The 14,500-nt window shown below is 40.5% G+C and overlaps 1 protein-coding gene across 1 annotated transcript in view; it reads right to left on the reverse strand.

Moving 5' to 3' along the window:
• myo15aa (myosin XVAa) overlaps positions 1 to 14,500 on the reverse strand; it is a 44,691-nt gene that overhangs the window by 16,921 nt on the left and 13,270 nt on the right. The window contains exons 11-34 of the mRNA XM_034894410.1: positions 14,264 to 14,425; positions 12,644 to 12,757; positions 9,849 to 9,907; positions 9,378 to 9,501; positions 9,158 to 9,253; positions 8,150 to 8,281; positions 7,919 to 8,044; positions 7,132 to 7,209; positions 6,839 to 6,996; positions 6,670 to 6,715; positions 6,441 to 6,565; positions 6,108 to 6,225; positions 5,819 to 5,994; positions 5,085 to 5,169; positions 4,872 to 4,925; positions 4,683 to 4,764; positions 4,156 to 4,286; positions 3,880 to 3,975; positions 2,940 to 3,175; positions 2,216 to 2,406; positions 1,640 to 1,712; positions 1,245 to 1,436; positions 980 to 1,092; positions 143 to 234 (exon numbers count right to left, since the gene is read on the reverse strand). Coding sequence (XP_034750301.1) covers positions 143 to 234; positions 980 to 1,092; positions 1,245 to 1,436; positions 1,640 to 1,712; positions 2,216 to 2,406; positions 2,940 to 3,175; positions 3,880 to 3,975; positions 4,156 to 4,286; positions 4,683 to 4,764; positions 4,872 to 4,925; positions 5,085 to 5,169; positions 5,819 to 5,994; positions 6,108 to 6,225; positions 6,441 to 6,565; positions 6,670 to 6,715; positions 6,839 to 6,996; positions 7,132 to 7,209; positions 7,919 to 8,044; positions 8,150 to 8,281; positions 9,158 to 9,253; positions 9,378 to 9,501; positions 9,849 to 9,907; positions 12,644 to 12,757; positions 14,264 to 14,425 — 2,859 coding nt within the window. The remainder of the gene's footprint in view (positions 1 to 142; positions 235 to 979; positions 1,093 to 1,244; positions 1,437 to 1,639; positions 1,713 to 2,215; positions 2,407 to 2,939; positions 3,176 to 3,879; positions 3,976 to 4,155; positions 4,287 to 4,682; positions 4,765 to 4,871; positions 4,926 to 5,084; positions 5,170 to 5,818; positions 5,995 to 6,107; positions 6,226 to 6,440; positions 6,566 to 6,669; positions 6,716 to 6,838; positions 6,997 to 7,131; positions 7,210 to 7,918; positions 8,045 to 8,149; positions 8,282 to 9,157; positions 9,254 to 9,377; positions 9,502 to 9,848; positions 9,908 to 12,643; positions 12,758 to 14,263; positions 14,426 to 14,500) is intronic.

The following is a 14,500-nucleotide window of genomic DNA, read 5'->3' on the forward strand; positions in this document are numbered from 1 at the left end:
GTCTTTAATTCAGTTTCTAAACAAGCTTGAAATGTCTACTGGCTGAACAGACTTATCGATTAGTCATGTTATCGTTACCACGCTATTTCCAAAGCAAGAGGGAAAGTATGGTTAGGATGTGATGTTTCTGGTCAGTACTCACGATGCTGCTGTCTGACAGCACAGGGTCAAACAGACTGTCCAGGTAGCGGTCCATTCCTCTCTGAGTCTGACTGTCACTGAACGCATCTGAATCTACTGAACAGAGACAGACAGCAGAGCTTTAAACATGGCTGTCACACATAATGTTCAGCGCTTTCAATATCCAGGAACTATTTCACTGAAATAAGCTGCCACTGTGTTTACTAGTTTAACAACAGGACTGGTATCTAACCTTGACTGCAAATACAATACATTTAAACACTTGCTAAATGCTGAACATATTCCTTATTGTTTATATATGCATGCTGTAAAGTTTATGACATATTTCTGTGTGTGTTTGTGTGTTTGTGTGTGTGTGTGTGTGTGTTTCTCCTCTCTATGTCAGTCCAGTAAATAAAGCTGAGTTGATACTATGAAGCCAAAACTCAAGAACTGTGATGCCTGCAAGTCCAAAACGAGGCAAAATTGTTCTAAACTGGGAATTAACACACACACACACACACACACACACACACACACAAACACACTTGTGAGCAATACTGACACTTTATTACACTGCAGTGTGTGTGTGTGTGTGTGTGTGTGTGTGTGTGTGTGTGTGACATGTGATGTGCATTTGTCTTAGAAAACAAAGAAATGTCTCATGATGTATTGCCTCTAGAAGTGTATTATTCAACTTTTGTTTTTGTTAAAGAAGGAAAAGAAAATCGTAATACTCAGTACTGTCAAGGCGCAACACTTCTAGAATCGCAATAAATGAAAATAGCAATGCAAACCGAATTGGCACCCATGTATTGTGAAAGAATCAAACCGAGACAAAAGCCTATTGTGTGTGTACCGTGGCTGTGGTAACCGTCAGAGTCAGGCAGGCTGTGGGCCGGTCTGCTGCTACGGAGAGGAAAGGCAGGAGGAAGCTCCTCATCTGACTCAAAGCCACTGCCGAACAAAGCACTGGGAGGACAGGAGAGGAGGGGAGAGGAGAGGAGGGGAGAGGAGGGGAGAGGAGGGGAGAGGAGGGGAGACATGAGTTTATTTCTTTGGTGTATATAGCTACATTTCACATATGTGTACATGTATGTAATAGTGTGTGTTTGTGTACTGACATGCTGGCATTTGCCCGGACTCTGGCTGGGTCGTCAGTGCTGATGATGAAGTAGCTCTTCTGCTTTGGGAAGTCAGTGGGAAGCTCCAGGTCGGCAATCAGGTCCATCACATAGTCGTGGCCCGCTAACTCCACCCACTGGCCGTGCTCCTTCATCCGAATTGAACTCCCCCTCCACCAGTCCGATACTCCCCTAAAAGTTGTTTGGATTTTGTTTTTGCAGTAAAATTAATATTCCTCAGTTTCATTAAAGTGGGATTTACAAATACAAATAAATTATATAGTTTTGAGTAGGAAGAACGGTTCGGGAGGTTATTCATGTTGAATTTACCCAAGCAGAAGCATCAGCTGAAAAGAACTTCCCTAAATAAATCAGTTTGTGTGAGATATCAGCACCTGTGACGCAGTATGTGCCCTGCTAAATCCTCTCCACTGGTCCAAGAATGGGCCGGACAAAGAAATGATCGTCCTACAGAGAAAATAAAACAAAGAATACTGTATCTTAAAAATGTTCTTTCCATTGTGTGTGTGTGTGTTTTTTTTTTTAGAAAATCAAACCAAAGCAAAATGCACTAAACTGCACAATTGAAAGAACCCGAGAGCCTTGTAGTTTCATCACCTGATCCTGACTGGCAATGAATAATCGATGATCAAGGGCTGTAATTGATTCCACTCAACAAGAGTGATGCTAACAGGCTCTGCCATGCACTTCTCCTTGCTTTTCTTTGAGGCGTGAGTTCTCAACTGTAGTTGAGAAAGACTACTTACATTATTATTACAATGAGTCTGACATTTTTCTGTGCTTATTTGAAAATAAATTGAGAGATTTGTTGTACAAACTGAATGTAAAGGGAAAAATTAAACGCGGTACATTTTATAAACATTTGTTAATGCCTTTCATCCGTTGGCAGTGTAGGAACTTTAAACTGCGTAGTGTAATGTTAAAAATCGCATCTAAAAGATGCATCTTACCGTCAAAACAGTGCACCTGCAACACCATATTAGCTTTCTTCCTATTGGCCGTCCATTCCAGCAGCGACAGTGGATAGGTCCGTGCAGTCTCGGGGGTGGAGCCTGAGCCTAGCTGTGTCTTCTGATTGGCTTGGATGAGTCTGTGTTGCAGCAACGCCTGGCAACCAGCAGGGGCGTGGTCAGATACAAACCTAGAGGAGATGGAAAACCGAGGTTAGACTTTTTGCCCCTCCAACCACATTTATTTATGTTTTCTGTTACATTTAGTAATTACTCACTAATTACTTCATACAACTTGTACAAAGGAATGTTCAATCATTTAAAAAAAAAAAATCCCTGAAGGTTTACCTAGGCAAGGCAAGGCAAGGCAGCTTTACTTGTATAGCACATTTCTACAACAGGGCAATTCAAAGTGCTTTACACTCAGTTAAAAAAAACAAAAAAAACAGATAAAACACAAGTATAAACAGTTCAAATAAACACATTAAGACAGACAAAACCCTAACCCTAACTCTAACCCGCTTGAGACTACCTTAACACGAATTAGTCAATTTAGCTGTAGTCAGATTACATTTTTTCAGTTATGTACATTTACATATAGTATATTTTTCTACATGTATTACTTACTTATTACTACCCAACACCCATTCACGTGTGTATGCATGTAAAAGTACATGTTTTCACTAATAGGATTTCTGTACACGTGTAAGAAATGATGTCTTACTTCAGTAGATATTTGTCCATCTTGGGCGACGGGGCGAAGCTGCAGACACACGCCAGCAGCAGCAGCCAGCCTCTCTCAGCGTTGTCGCCGTTAACGTTCCTCCACACCTGGTTGACAACCTGAGCCAGGATCTCGTCCTGTAACCCTGGAGAAGACAGGCCCCTTTGGATGATGTAATTCCCGAACATGTTTTCCTGCGCACCGTTCAGGTGAGGGTCCCCCATGAATCGTAATACCTGAAAGCAGAGTAAAAGGCAGAAAACATTAGAACTAACTCCAATGTCCTGACCACTAAGAGCTGTATTTTATTGATTCATAGTATCATTTGACTGTGTAAAGCTTAACTAACTATTTTTTTACATTTAAAAAGTTGTTTTACAGAACAACAACACAGAAGCAGGGACAAGATGATGAACCTGGGCAGCAAGCACCGGGTGGCACAGGGTGACACCCACACCGCATGAAGTAAAATTGGCCCTCCTTGGTGCCCTCCCCCAATCCATTGGGCTAGAGTGCTATAAATCTGAAAAATGTGATTTACTGTTTCCATGATGGCTATCCAAAATGCTGATACCATGGAACCAGTACTGGACTTTTTTTTTTTTTAAGTGGCAAACTGAGCCTATAGAAAATCTGTATTGCATTTGGATATACAATGCACACAATGCAAATTCAGAATTACCTTGTGTTGTTCTATTTATCCAGTATTTCCTAAATTTATAAGCAGATTTTCTACGCTGTGTTCTGATAAAATGCCTCCCCCCCGACTGATTGTTGGTCATGACTGTGCCACCCCACTAAAAAATCCTGGAAGCGCCAAGAACAACTAGAGACAGTGTGGCAGTGTGTAACTGTGTGAAACTGTATAATTGGAAAGGACAGAAGTGCAGTGCTGAAAGATTATGAATGCCAGTTGCATGAGTAAATGGAGTCAGCCTACCAGGATGAAGAGCTCCAGAGCTTCTCCTCTCAGATCCTCCTCTACACGGGTCAGTGGTGACTCCAGAGGTGCACTCAACATCCCAAACTTTGGTTCCTGCAGCAACAAATGATTTACATTGGTTCCAGGAAGCACAACAACTTGACACAAACCTGAGACAATAACTACATGATTTTCAAAATACATGAATAACCATCTACAGTCGAGAGGGCATTTTTAAAGAACATATTATATAGACTGAAACTGACTGTAATACTGTAAGGATACTGTTCTCACCCTAAAGTAGATCTGCACATAGCGATAAAACGGGTAGTTGTTGATGTCCAGAGGCAGAGTGAGTTGAACCTCTTCCTGGATGTGAGGAGCCTGAAGCAGAGCCAGACAGTCTGAGTGCAACTCCCTCTTGACTAGAAAAAGAGAGAAAGAGAGAGAGAGAGAGAGAGAGAGAGAGAGAGAGAGAGAGAGAGAGAGAGAGAGAGAGAGAGAGAGAGAGAGAGAGAGAGAGAGAGAGAGAGAGAGAGAGAGAGAGAGAGAGAGAGGAGCATGAATAGCATTTCAACCAGCACACATACTGTATTTTGTAGGATCATGGAGACCTGTTTGCAGCTGACCAGATTTAAACTGACATCATTTATGGTGTCTTTATCAATTGTCCCTCTCTTCTGTGAGTGCCGATGAGATGAGACACATTCAGAGGACTAAAGCAAAGTGCTTGCCCGGCTATTTGGTTCATAAAAGACACATGTGTACACACTGATGTGGACTTCACAAACAGGACGACAGGCATAAAGACATTTACACACCTCCTGCTGTCTGCAGTAACATGCCGAGCTCTGCAGGGATCACCAAGTGTGTGACGTTCACCACCTCCCTCTTGGTCAGCTCCTAAAAGAGATATTGTTTTTATTCTTTAATGACCGACTGCCAAAACCTTCCTTCTTGTCGCGTGAGAGAAGAACACGCTACTCATCCTGTCCAAACTTCTATCTTACCATCTCTCTCCTCCTCCTCTCTTCTTCAGCTTTCCTCTGGGCTTCAAACTTCTTCTGCAAACATATCAGAGAAATCAAGCACCGAACATTTTCACTTCAATCACAAAAGTGGGCAATATGTTCAACATCCTGAGTGATTTATGTGGGCATGAAAGGGTGCATCCCCAGGTATGAAAGGAGAAATTGTTTCCTTTGAAAGCAGACTTCATGTACCTTGATGTATTGCTTGCGGTTGACGTACATGTGGACGAGAGAGCGGAACCGAACTAAACTCTCCCTCATTTTCACATAGTGCTTCCTAAAGGGCAGAATGAAGAATTGGAGTACCACCATTAACACGTCTCATATCTAACGTCAAGTTTTGACCCCATTTCCTGGGAATACGTTTTTACACATACAACGAGACAAACTTTGTAGGCATGCAAGTATTTTGTCACAGAAGTCACAATGTGTTATTATGGTTTTGGTTCAGTAGTTTTCTAAATAATCTCCATTTTGTATCCAATGCAGTTTCAATTTGAGGTCATTGCGTCACAAGTTTCCTTTTTACTTAGTTTGCATAAGTCTGTTCGATTTGAAGGAATCGTCATGTTTGTTCCAGACCATGATATAAAGATATTGTTTTTTGGAAACTTTAGGAAATCATTTTATCTACAAATGATTTAAATTACATACTGTTCCTTAAAAAGTACCCTAATGTACCATTGTTTTAAAAATCTATGTTTTCCCCATTAGAAGCAGTATTTGTCTTTCTCACTGCTACTGTATACATATGTAGATAGGAAAAGATAAGTGGACAGATTTTCTTTTTAATTATTTTTAATTAAGTTCCACAATTTCTTTACATGAATGCTTTTCTGTTAAGTTCACCGAATCCAGCTTTTGACTTGGTAGATATCCAAAAATCTGTTAATAGTTATGAAGCTAGCAGTAGCGGAAAAGCCGACCTTGTGAGGAAGCCTCGGCACTGTGCCTGCAGCCCGATGATCTTCTTGCGTAAGGCCACAAAGCGCTTCCTGACGAAGAACATGCGGGTGTAACGCTGCAGGGTGAGAGCAGCAAGGTGACGGGCGCGTTCACGCTTAGACTCCAACAACTGGTAGATATCCTCCTTCAGAAAAAACTGCCATTCACACACACATGCACACGCACACACACACACACGATTAGCATGTATTAATGATTTTCTTTATTGATTGAAAGGATTAGCATGGAGAAATGAGAGGAGAGCCTCACCTTTGTGACTCCAACATGGTATGCTCCTGGTCTGAGAAGACACAGTTTACTCAGCATTGTCACACAGTTCTCTCCATTTGCTGCTGGAGGCTCTCGTATCCCCACCAAAGACTTATACCTGGGGATGACACACGCACACACACGCAAAAACACAAAAAAAAGGCAACTCTCTTTTCTGTATCTTTTCAGACATGTTGGCTTTAACTTCCCATGCAAACAACCCAGTGCTTCTTCACAAAGGTTTCTTCCATCATCCAGTGATTAACCGGAGTAGCCAGACTCTCCTTCAGCGTGTTTTGGAGGTGGGTCTGGCAAAGCGAGACTACTCTTTACCTGAATAGGAAGTTGTAAAATGGCATTCTGACAGGATACCCCTCTCTACGGATCCTAATGGTCTCCAGGACCCCTGAGTGTCTTAGCTGGCTGCTGACCAGGTCCTCCTCGAATACACCTGGTTGCTGAACACAGATGTAAGCGCATGTGAAAAACAAAAGGCTGTCAGCATACAGTGTGACTGAACTCTTGCATGCAAATGATTATTGTCATCAGTAGAAAAATCTACCTTCGTATTATTTGGCTTAATGCAGCGGACAAAATAAGGGTTGCACCTGAGACAGAAAAATAAAGTAAACAAAATTTCCTGCTTTATTATTATTCAGAATTATTTGTCTAGAAATTGTAGACAGCAACTGTGTGCTGCCAAGGATTTTCTTCACTTCTCTCTGCTTTACCTCTCCATCTTCTCCACCAGCTCCAGCAGGGACTGTTGGAACTTGTTGCTGACGGTGGGAGCTTGGTATTTTCTGGTGACTGTGCTGCTCTTCCTTATGTGACCACCTCTCTGCTGACCCGTGACCTCTGCGTGAACCAGGAAGAGATTTGACACCATCTGGACACACAAATACACACATGCGTTCACACATTTAAATACAATTGTTTATGTTCACATAAATTCGATTAGGTCTCCGTGGGTAACATGACCACGCATGAATATGTTGATGTGGTGATGCTCCTCTCCTCTCACCTTGTTTTTGCTCTGAATGAACAGGTCCAGGACATCCTGGCGGACCTGGTCATAGTTCTTATCGAGGAACTTGTAAACCTGCATCATTGACATCAAAAATTATTAAAAATATCTGTCAGGAACAGTTTTTATACTCCCGCAACTTTTCCTCAATGTATTTTTAGCCCTGTTAGGCTCTATGACTGGCAATGGCAGTCGGTCCATCAGATTGGTTTATGTTCACTAAAGGCAATGAAATCTATTGTTCGCCTGTTTTTCTGACAATTTAATGATAAAAACTTATGCTTAAGTTATGAAAATATAAAAAAATAAAATATTTGTATTGAAATGCTACTGTTAAAATCATCGAGAGACCGGTATAGCCAGACTCTGGACAATAAAACTGAGATTAGCCTACCTATCAAGTCAATGCTCTGCTTGTTCTTTAGTAAATTGCCGTTAAACACACTTAGCTTAGATTTGAATTTCTATTTTTTCTTAATTCTTATGGTTTTGGCACTGGGTTTCTTAGGTGCTTGCTAAAATATCAGGCGTCAAACATTCCTCTACGCAGAAGTTTTGACCTGATGATGGTGCTGGATGAAAAGTTAAGGGATCACTAACGGTCCCAAGGCAGACATTAATATGTGTACGAAATGTAATGGCAATCCATCAAATATATGTTGAGAAATTGCAGTCAGGATCAAAGTGTTGGATGACGGACTAACCAACAGAACAGCCAGCGAATCAACTGGCAGCCCAAAAGCAGGTTTTGTCCCCTGAGATGAGCCAAGCAAGAGCTGCATACCTGGTAGTTGACCCGGCCAGCAAAGTGCTTGATGGTAAACTCTGGGAGGGGCATCTTTGGCTTCAGATACAGTGGGTTGTTGCCATGGTGATAGTGACACTTTTGGAGAAACGTGTGGTCTGTCGCCTGGCAACAAAGCAGACTTTAAGTCACATGATTGATTATTTAATCTGTGGGAGTAAAAGAAGCCTAAGGGTCTACAGGTCTTCTTTAGGTTTCCCTTTGCCCCACCTGTGGGAAACAGCTCTGGTCATCCAGGATCCTCAGTATCCCATGAGGCTTAGCAGAAATGAGGTCAATGCAGGGCTGGTTGTCACTAAATGGGATGTCCTGCCAGGGGATCTCTTCTCGACTGTACTCCTCCTGAATGGGGATCACATGCAATATAGCCTGAATCAACTGAAGTACATTTCCAGGGTAATTGCCCGACATCCGCTTTCTGTGTGATCCCTTCTCTTCAGGAAACAACAACAAACTTCAAGCTAGCAAACTACACACAATGTTTTGAAGAAAATTTGCATTGTGCAACAAGGCGGCCTGCTTAATTGTTACAGTTTATGATTGTAAAGATTTACAAACAAACGTTATTGCAATTACTCTCTAACTGGGACGTTTTGGGACCGATTAGTGGGCTAGCTATGGAAGTACACACGGCGAGACATTGTTAAGAGCAAATTACATTCACCCATGTCTCCAGCTAATTTAAATAGCTCATGTTACTGTATTGTATGAACAGTTACTTTCACTTCATATTGCATGTGGCGTTTTCTTTGCCCAAATGTTCCACCAAACAAGTTCCTCCCCGAGACTACTTTGCAGAGCCACCGTCACTGCTTCCAGAGCGTAGAGCCGCCCAAGATGATTGCGATTGGTTTAAAGAAATGAAAACAAACTCCTTTACTATTTTTAGAATATATCTGTGGTCTGGCAGACCTTACTCCTCAGCGCTGCGGAGATAGTTCTGGCAATACGAGAATAAATGCAATACAGTCCCTGTACAATCACACGTCTTATTATTTTTCTGTCAATCAACTTAGCAATTCATTTACTAATGCTTCCAGCTCTCATGGAGATCTATTTGCATGCTAGTCTAAATATGTGCACGCAAACGTTTAAGTGTATTTTTGTGTATCCATTTTTAATGTGTGTGTGTGTGTGTGTGTGTGTGTGTGTGTGTGTGTGTGTGTGTGTGTGTGTTTATGTGAACTTAATTGAGTGTCTCCGCAGGTGTGAACTCACCTGTTCTTCCCTGAATATGATCCTGTTGAAGAAGAACTGCAGGTACTCGTTTGCATAATTAATGCAAAGCTGCTCAAAGCTGTTGAAGGCCAGATCCTGTTGTTCCCACACAAGCAAACATACACACACACACACACACACACACATGCATACACTGGATTATTTCTGCGTTGCACCACAAAAAAGTGACAGACAGGTGATAAGATGTTTTGTTTTGTACCTCAAATCCGTAAATGTCCAGGATGGAGATGGAGACGGTGTGTTGGCGGGGATACACCTGAGCGTTGATCCTCTCTGTTAACCAATGGAAGAGAAGCGAGTACAGGATCTTGGCAACAGCATCTCTGAGGGAACAATGATTTGTGTGTGAAAGACGTAGGACAATATTATTGTATGGAAATTAGAAAAAGAGTCAATGAATCATAAAACTGGACTATCCATAATTCATTTACTGTTATCTTTAAGTTGGTGTAAGGAAAAACTGTCTCAAAGATTGAGATGCAGGGAAAGTCTTCTTTTGGAAACAGATACCCAAATTTAACTGACATTAAAAGTTTAAATTTTTTAATGGGGACTAAATAGAAGTCAGTGATGTTTCCTTTTTAATTGTGGTATTCCATGTAAAATACATCTGGAGAAAAAAACAATCCATGTTCATGCATTGCATGTTGGGTGTTTAGCTGTCTCTTACCTGGCATCAACAGCACTTTCCACAGTCAACGGGGTGTAGATCTTGTCCCTCATTGTCTCCTTTAGAGGACACAGAATGGTTCAGACTCTGAAATTGCTTAAATCTCTAATTTACGACCCAGTGGACTTCTTCTCTTACTTTGCTCCTAGAGATATCTTTCATATCCTCAAACACTTTTATTTCAAACGTTTTGTCCATTCATGTTTGCATTTTAATATTTTAAGCCCCTAGTCAAGAGAGGGCAATCTGGAGTGTGTTTCTAAGTGAAGTGGAAGAGCCATTAAAATGTTTAATAATGCTGGGGAGGGCGTGCAGTGGAAAGCCTCAACACCATGCAGCGTAATGTCATTATGTTTGTCATTAATTTTTGATGATTCCACCTTCCCTTCTTTGAACCCTCCCACTTGCATTTCTTCTACTCTGGTATTCACTGACGTGAGTGTCTGGGATTGTCACGGTCTGATCTAGGCCTAAGGAAAGGAGTGGATACGAGTGACTCCTCTCCTGTTACATAGAAACAATAGGAACCGTCTTTGTAATTAGAAATTTGATTATACAGAAGGCTGTTAGTGTAGTGCATAAGAACTTGATCTTCATTGATCTTGATCGTCACCACGATCATTTATACTATTAACAAAGTCCTCTGTCACTCTCTTTGTTTCTCTCTCATCACCCTCGTTCCTTGACTGAGGCATCACAAGATCGTCAGGACAACTGGAATCGGCTCCTTCTTTTAAACCAGGTAGAAAAATTGGATGTTTTATGGCCAATCAGAATCTGGAATATAAGAGGATGTGGTTCATACATGCGCTTATGATCCACTAATGCCAGATGGGTAATTCCTGTTTAGATGCATGGAGCTGGTACAAATGTAGTGTTTTTTTGCTTAAGGAAACTATGGCAAACTTCAGATAGGGACTGAAATTGTGTCATGGCTACTGCGATGGTGATTAAGAACCATATAGACAACTGAAGAAGAAGAAATGCAAGGAAGGCTGTAGTTGGGTTTGATGTGTTTCCATTGCAGCTTAATTAATATTTTTAGTAAATCTTGTGGAAGTCCTCCTAGATACCATGTTAACAATGACGACTCCAGATATCACCAGCACTCTGCCTGAAGCAAAGGAGTACAATGTGGCAAATAATTTTCTTCATTTGTGCACTAAAGATTTTTGGAGGACCCTATCTTCAGCTGAAATCCGGAGAAAACCAGATATCTACAAACGCTTTCTTTTTTAAATAACTGATCGAGGAGCTGTTTTTGGATGAGATCTGAAAACAATTTGTGAAGACTCACCTCATACTTATTTGTGAACTCAATGGACTTCTGCTCCTGCCTGGTAACACACTAAAGGACTTTAACATAAAGGCAATGAGTATAGGCAGTTCCTTTCTTTTCTTTGTCTTTGTGATGGAGGGAACGCCCTTGTTGCTAAAAGGATCAAAACAAATCCTCATATGGAAATATGAGCCTAATGCTGTCTGCAGTAAGCTTCAAATCCCCAAGCAAGTAAAAAGTTTCAGTTTTAGACAAAAAAGGGCTATAATGTGAAAGGTCCCATCTCTTCAAGCTATTACTATGTACGCTCCACTGCTGAGTTTGGCTATTTATAAAAATATATACCATCCAACATGAGAGACTGCAAAAGAAAAGAGTCCCGAGCTGCTGTCGCTGACAGAAGCATTACTCTACAAAAGAACATAGTTCACCAGTAAGTGTGTAAATACTCTTTGTGTCTACTCATGTCTTTGGACTGTACAGGATGAGTGTCAGTGTGCCAATATGCTTGTTGTGTGTTGTAGATGTTGTGTGTAGAGTTTAAGAGAAAAGTCCACATGATCACTGCTGACATATCAAAGTTACACCTGTAAAGTACATTGGGAGCAGTTGAAGAAAAACCTACATTATGTTTCAATCCCCCATTTCATTCACTTCTTATTGAAATGGCAAGTCTCTGGTGGGTTTGATTTTGAAGGAAGCTGCTATTAGATCCCTAAACTAAAATAAAACAGACTAAGAGCACTATTTTAAACCTTACAGCTGCATGCAGAAACAAAACATCTGCGAATTTCTCTCAGGAGTAGGTAGTACAATATTTAAATTTCCCCAGAAAACAAACCTAAAGAAATTTAAAAAAGGATGGTATGTTGAAATTACATATTGTTCTACCAATAACATTAAATGCTATAAACGTAAGAAGTCAGAGGAGCAGGAGGCACTGATTATAATAACTTATAAAGGGTACGCTGTCCAACAGCCTGATACCTCACAAACCATCGGTGTACAGAGACGGTCAGCTTGGCTACAAAAAAAATTTTGTTTGATAGTTTCAAAACATACATATGGCTAAAAATATTAAGATGAATTCAATGAATTAATTGTAAAGATAAATCTTTATAATAGGCTCACTGGCCTATAGGTAAGGTAGCCATCCACAGATACAGTTAAGCTTAAGGATTCACTGTGCCACATTTTTAACATTGAAACCGGATGGATAAATATGTGAATATGTCAACAATTATTTGAATAGCTTCGTATTGTATGCACCATAAAAATGTACTGTATGTCTAATGGCTCTAGGCCGCCCTACACGTTTTAATATGCAACTCAATTTTATACAACATATATATTGAGAGGTCCATACTCCGTCTCCTTTTCAGCTGAGGGGCCCTTGGCCTAAAAAACGCTGAAGACCCCTGCTCTGACACATCTTAATTTCAAGCAAGCAATGCAGGGATGCCCGAAGGCAGCAGATTTTAATACACATGCACAAAAAACACAATTTGTTACTCACTGTGACTTTGTAGGTGATGGCTTTCTGTAGTCCTTCTGGAGAGATCTGCAGCACCTCTGCCACCACTCTGATCTCCTGAGCGCTCACCACTGACGCCACCTCCTGGCCGTCGGCCTGCCGTGCAACACAGAAGGAGAAAGACAGAAAAAACTTGATATGTTGTGTTATAATCATCCTATTCTACAAACATGTCACCAATGACTTTCCTTTTTTCTTTTTCAAAGATTTTTTGGAGACTTTTTAGGCCTTTATTAGATTGATCAGATAGACAGGAAAGAGGGGGTAGAGAGAGAGAGAGAGAGAGAGAGAGAGAGAGAGGATGACAAGCAGCAAAGGCTTGCAGGTCGGAATCAAACCTGGGCCGTTGCCAAAGACTCAGCCTGCATGCATCTTTTCTGTTCTGCCTATCCTTAGTTTTTTTATTTTTTAGTTTTTTTATAACTGTCTCTACTCTGTTAAGTGACTTTGAGCTCGGGAAAAGCGCTATACAAATTCAATTTATTGTTATTATTATTATGGGACGCACGCATATTCCCCTTTACATAATCTGAGTGGCAAAAGTATTCCAAATTTAAACCATGCTTTGTGAAACAGGGCTGTTTGGATTGCCTGAATTGTGAATTAAGAAACATTAATAACAAAAAGAAAAACAAAGCCACAGTGGCGTAAGATAGTTACAACGGTTCGTATGCTACTTTTATGTATGAACAGCATTACCTCCCGCTTGGCATGCAGATGTGGTCGGCTTGCCAGTCTTGACTGATTTTGTGCCTAAACAAGCTACCGTTTATTGTCCTGTCACATGATTAATAGAGACTTGATGTTGGACAACACCAACATACATGTTACCAAGCAATCATGCATACCTGCATATGACCATGTCCATTGTTATACTGATCATTGTAGACTAACTTATCCTATATATCTATCTGCAAAATCAAATTCTGTCTATAGTAATAGCCAGCTGTAAAAATATTCATAGTACGTATTCACCTGTAAACTCTGTTATAGTAACAACCATCTGTATATTATGTTCATTGTACATATCTGTAAAATTCTATTTATGATAATAGCCACCTGTACATTATATTCAGTACATATCCAGCTGTAAATTTTGTTCACAATACTAGTTATCCATATATTATATGTTAGGACAAATCTATCCCTAAAATTCTGTTTATAATAGTAGTCATCTCTACATTTACTCAGTACATATCCATGTCCTGCACTTATGAAGCCATTGTACATCCTGCACTTGCTGCTATTACACTTCTGGTTAGACCTAAACTGCATTTAGTTGCCTTGTACCTGTACCTGTGTAATGTCAGTAAAGTTGAATCTAATCTAATCTAATCTAATGACAAAATACCAGAGAAAATAAGAAACACGTTCTTACAAGTTTTTTTTTTTTTTGCTATTATTATTTTTATTACTATTTTACCAAAAAAAAGAAAAAAATGTGATTCATGACTCTATCTATAACCCCAACTCTGTTTGGCTGGACAAAGACATGGTGTAGTCGCCATTGGCAGTACTGTTTAAACAGAAAATATTTTGGTGAATCATTGGTAAAAAATATTCATGCCCCTGCAAAGGAGGGAAGATCACCAGAAACACTACCTCATATTTCTGAAAGTAGACGTTGCCCAGGTGCAGTATGGAAGAAAGAACTTTAAAGATAGATGACTGGTCGTCAGGGGTGAAGTGAAGGATCTCCATGGCAGCGAGCAGACGCAGGAAGTCCTCTGCGTCATTCTTTCCTGTTATCCCACAATCCCCTCCCTTTATGGAGAGAAAGAGAAAAAGGTCTAAAGAGTTTGGAGTGAAGAGTTCACTTTGTCTGAGAAGCCTTATCTC

This window comes from Etheostoma cragini, chromosome 15 (genome assembly GCF_013103735.1).
Source record: "Etheostoma cragini isolate CJK2018 chromosome 15, CSU_Ecrag_1.0, whole genome shotgun sequence".
Lineage (NCBI taxonomy): Eukaryota > Metazoa > Chordata > Actinopteri > Perciformes > Percidae > Etheostoma > Etheostoma cragini.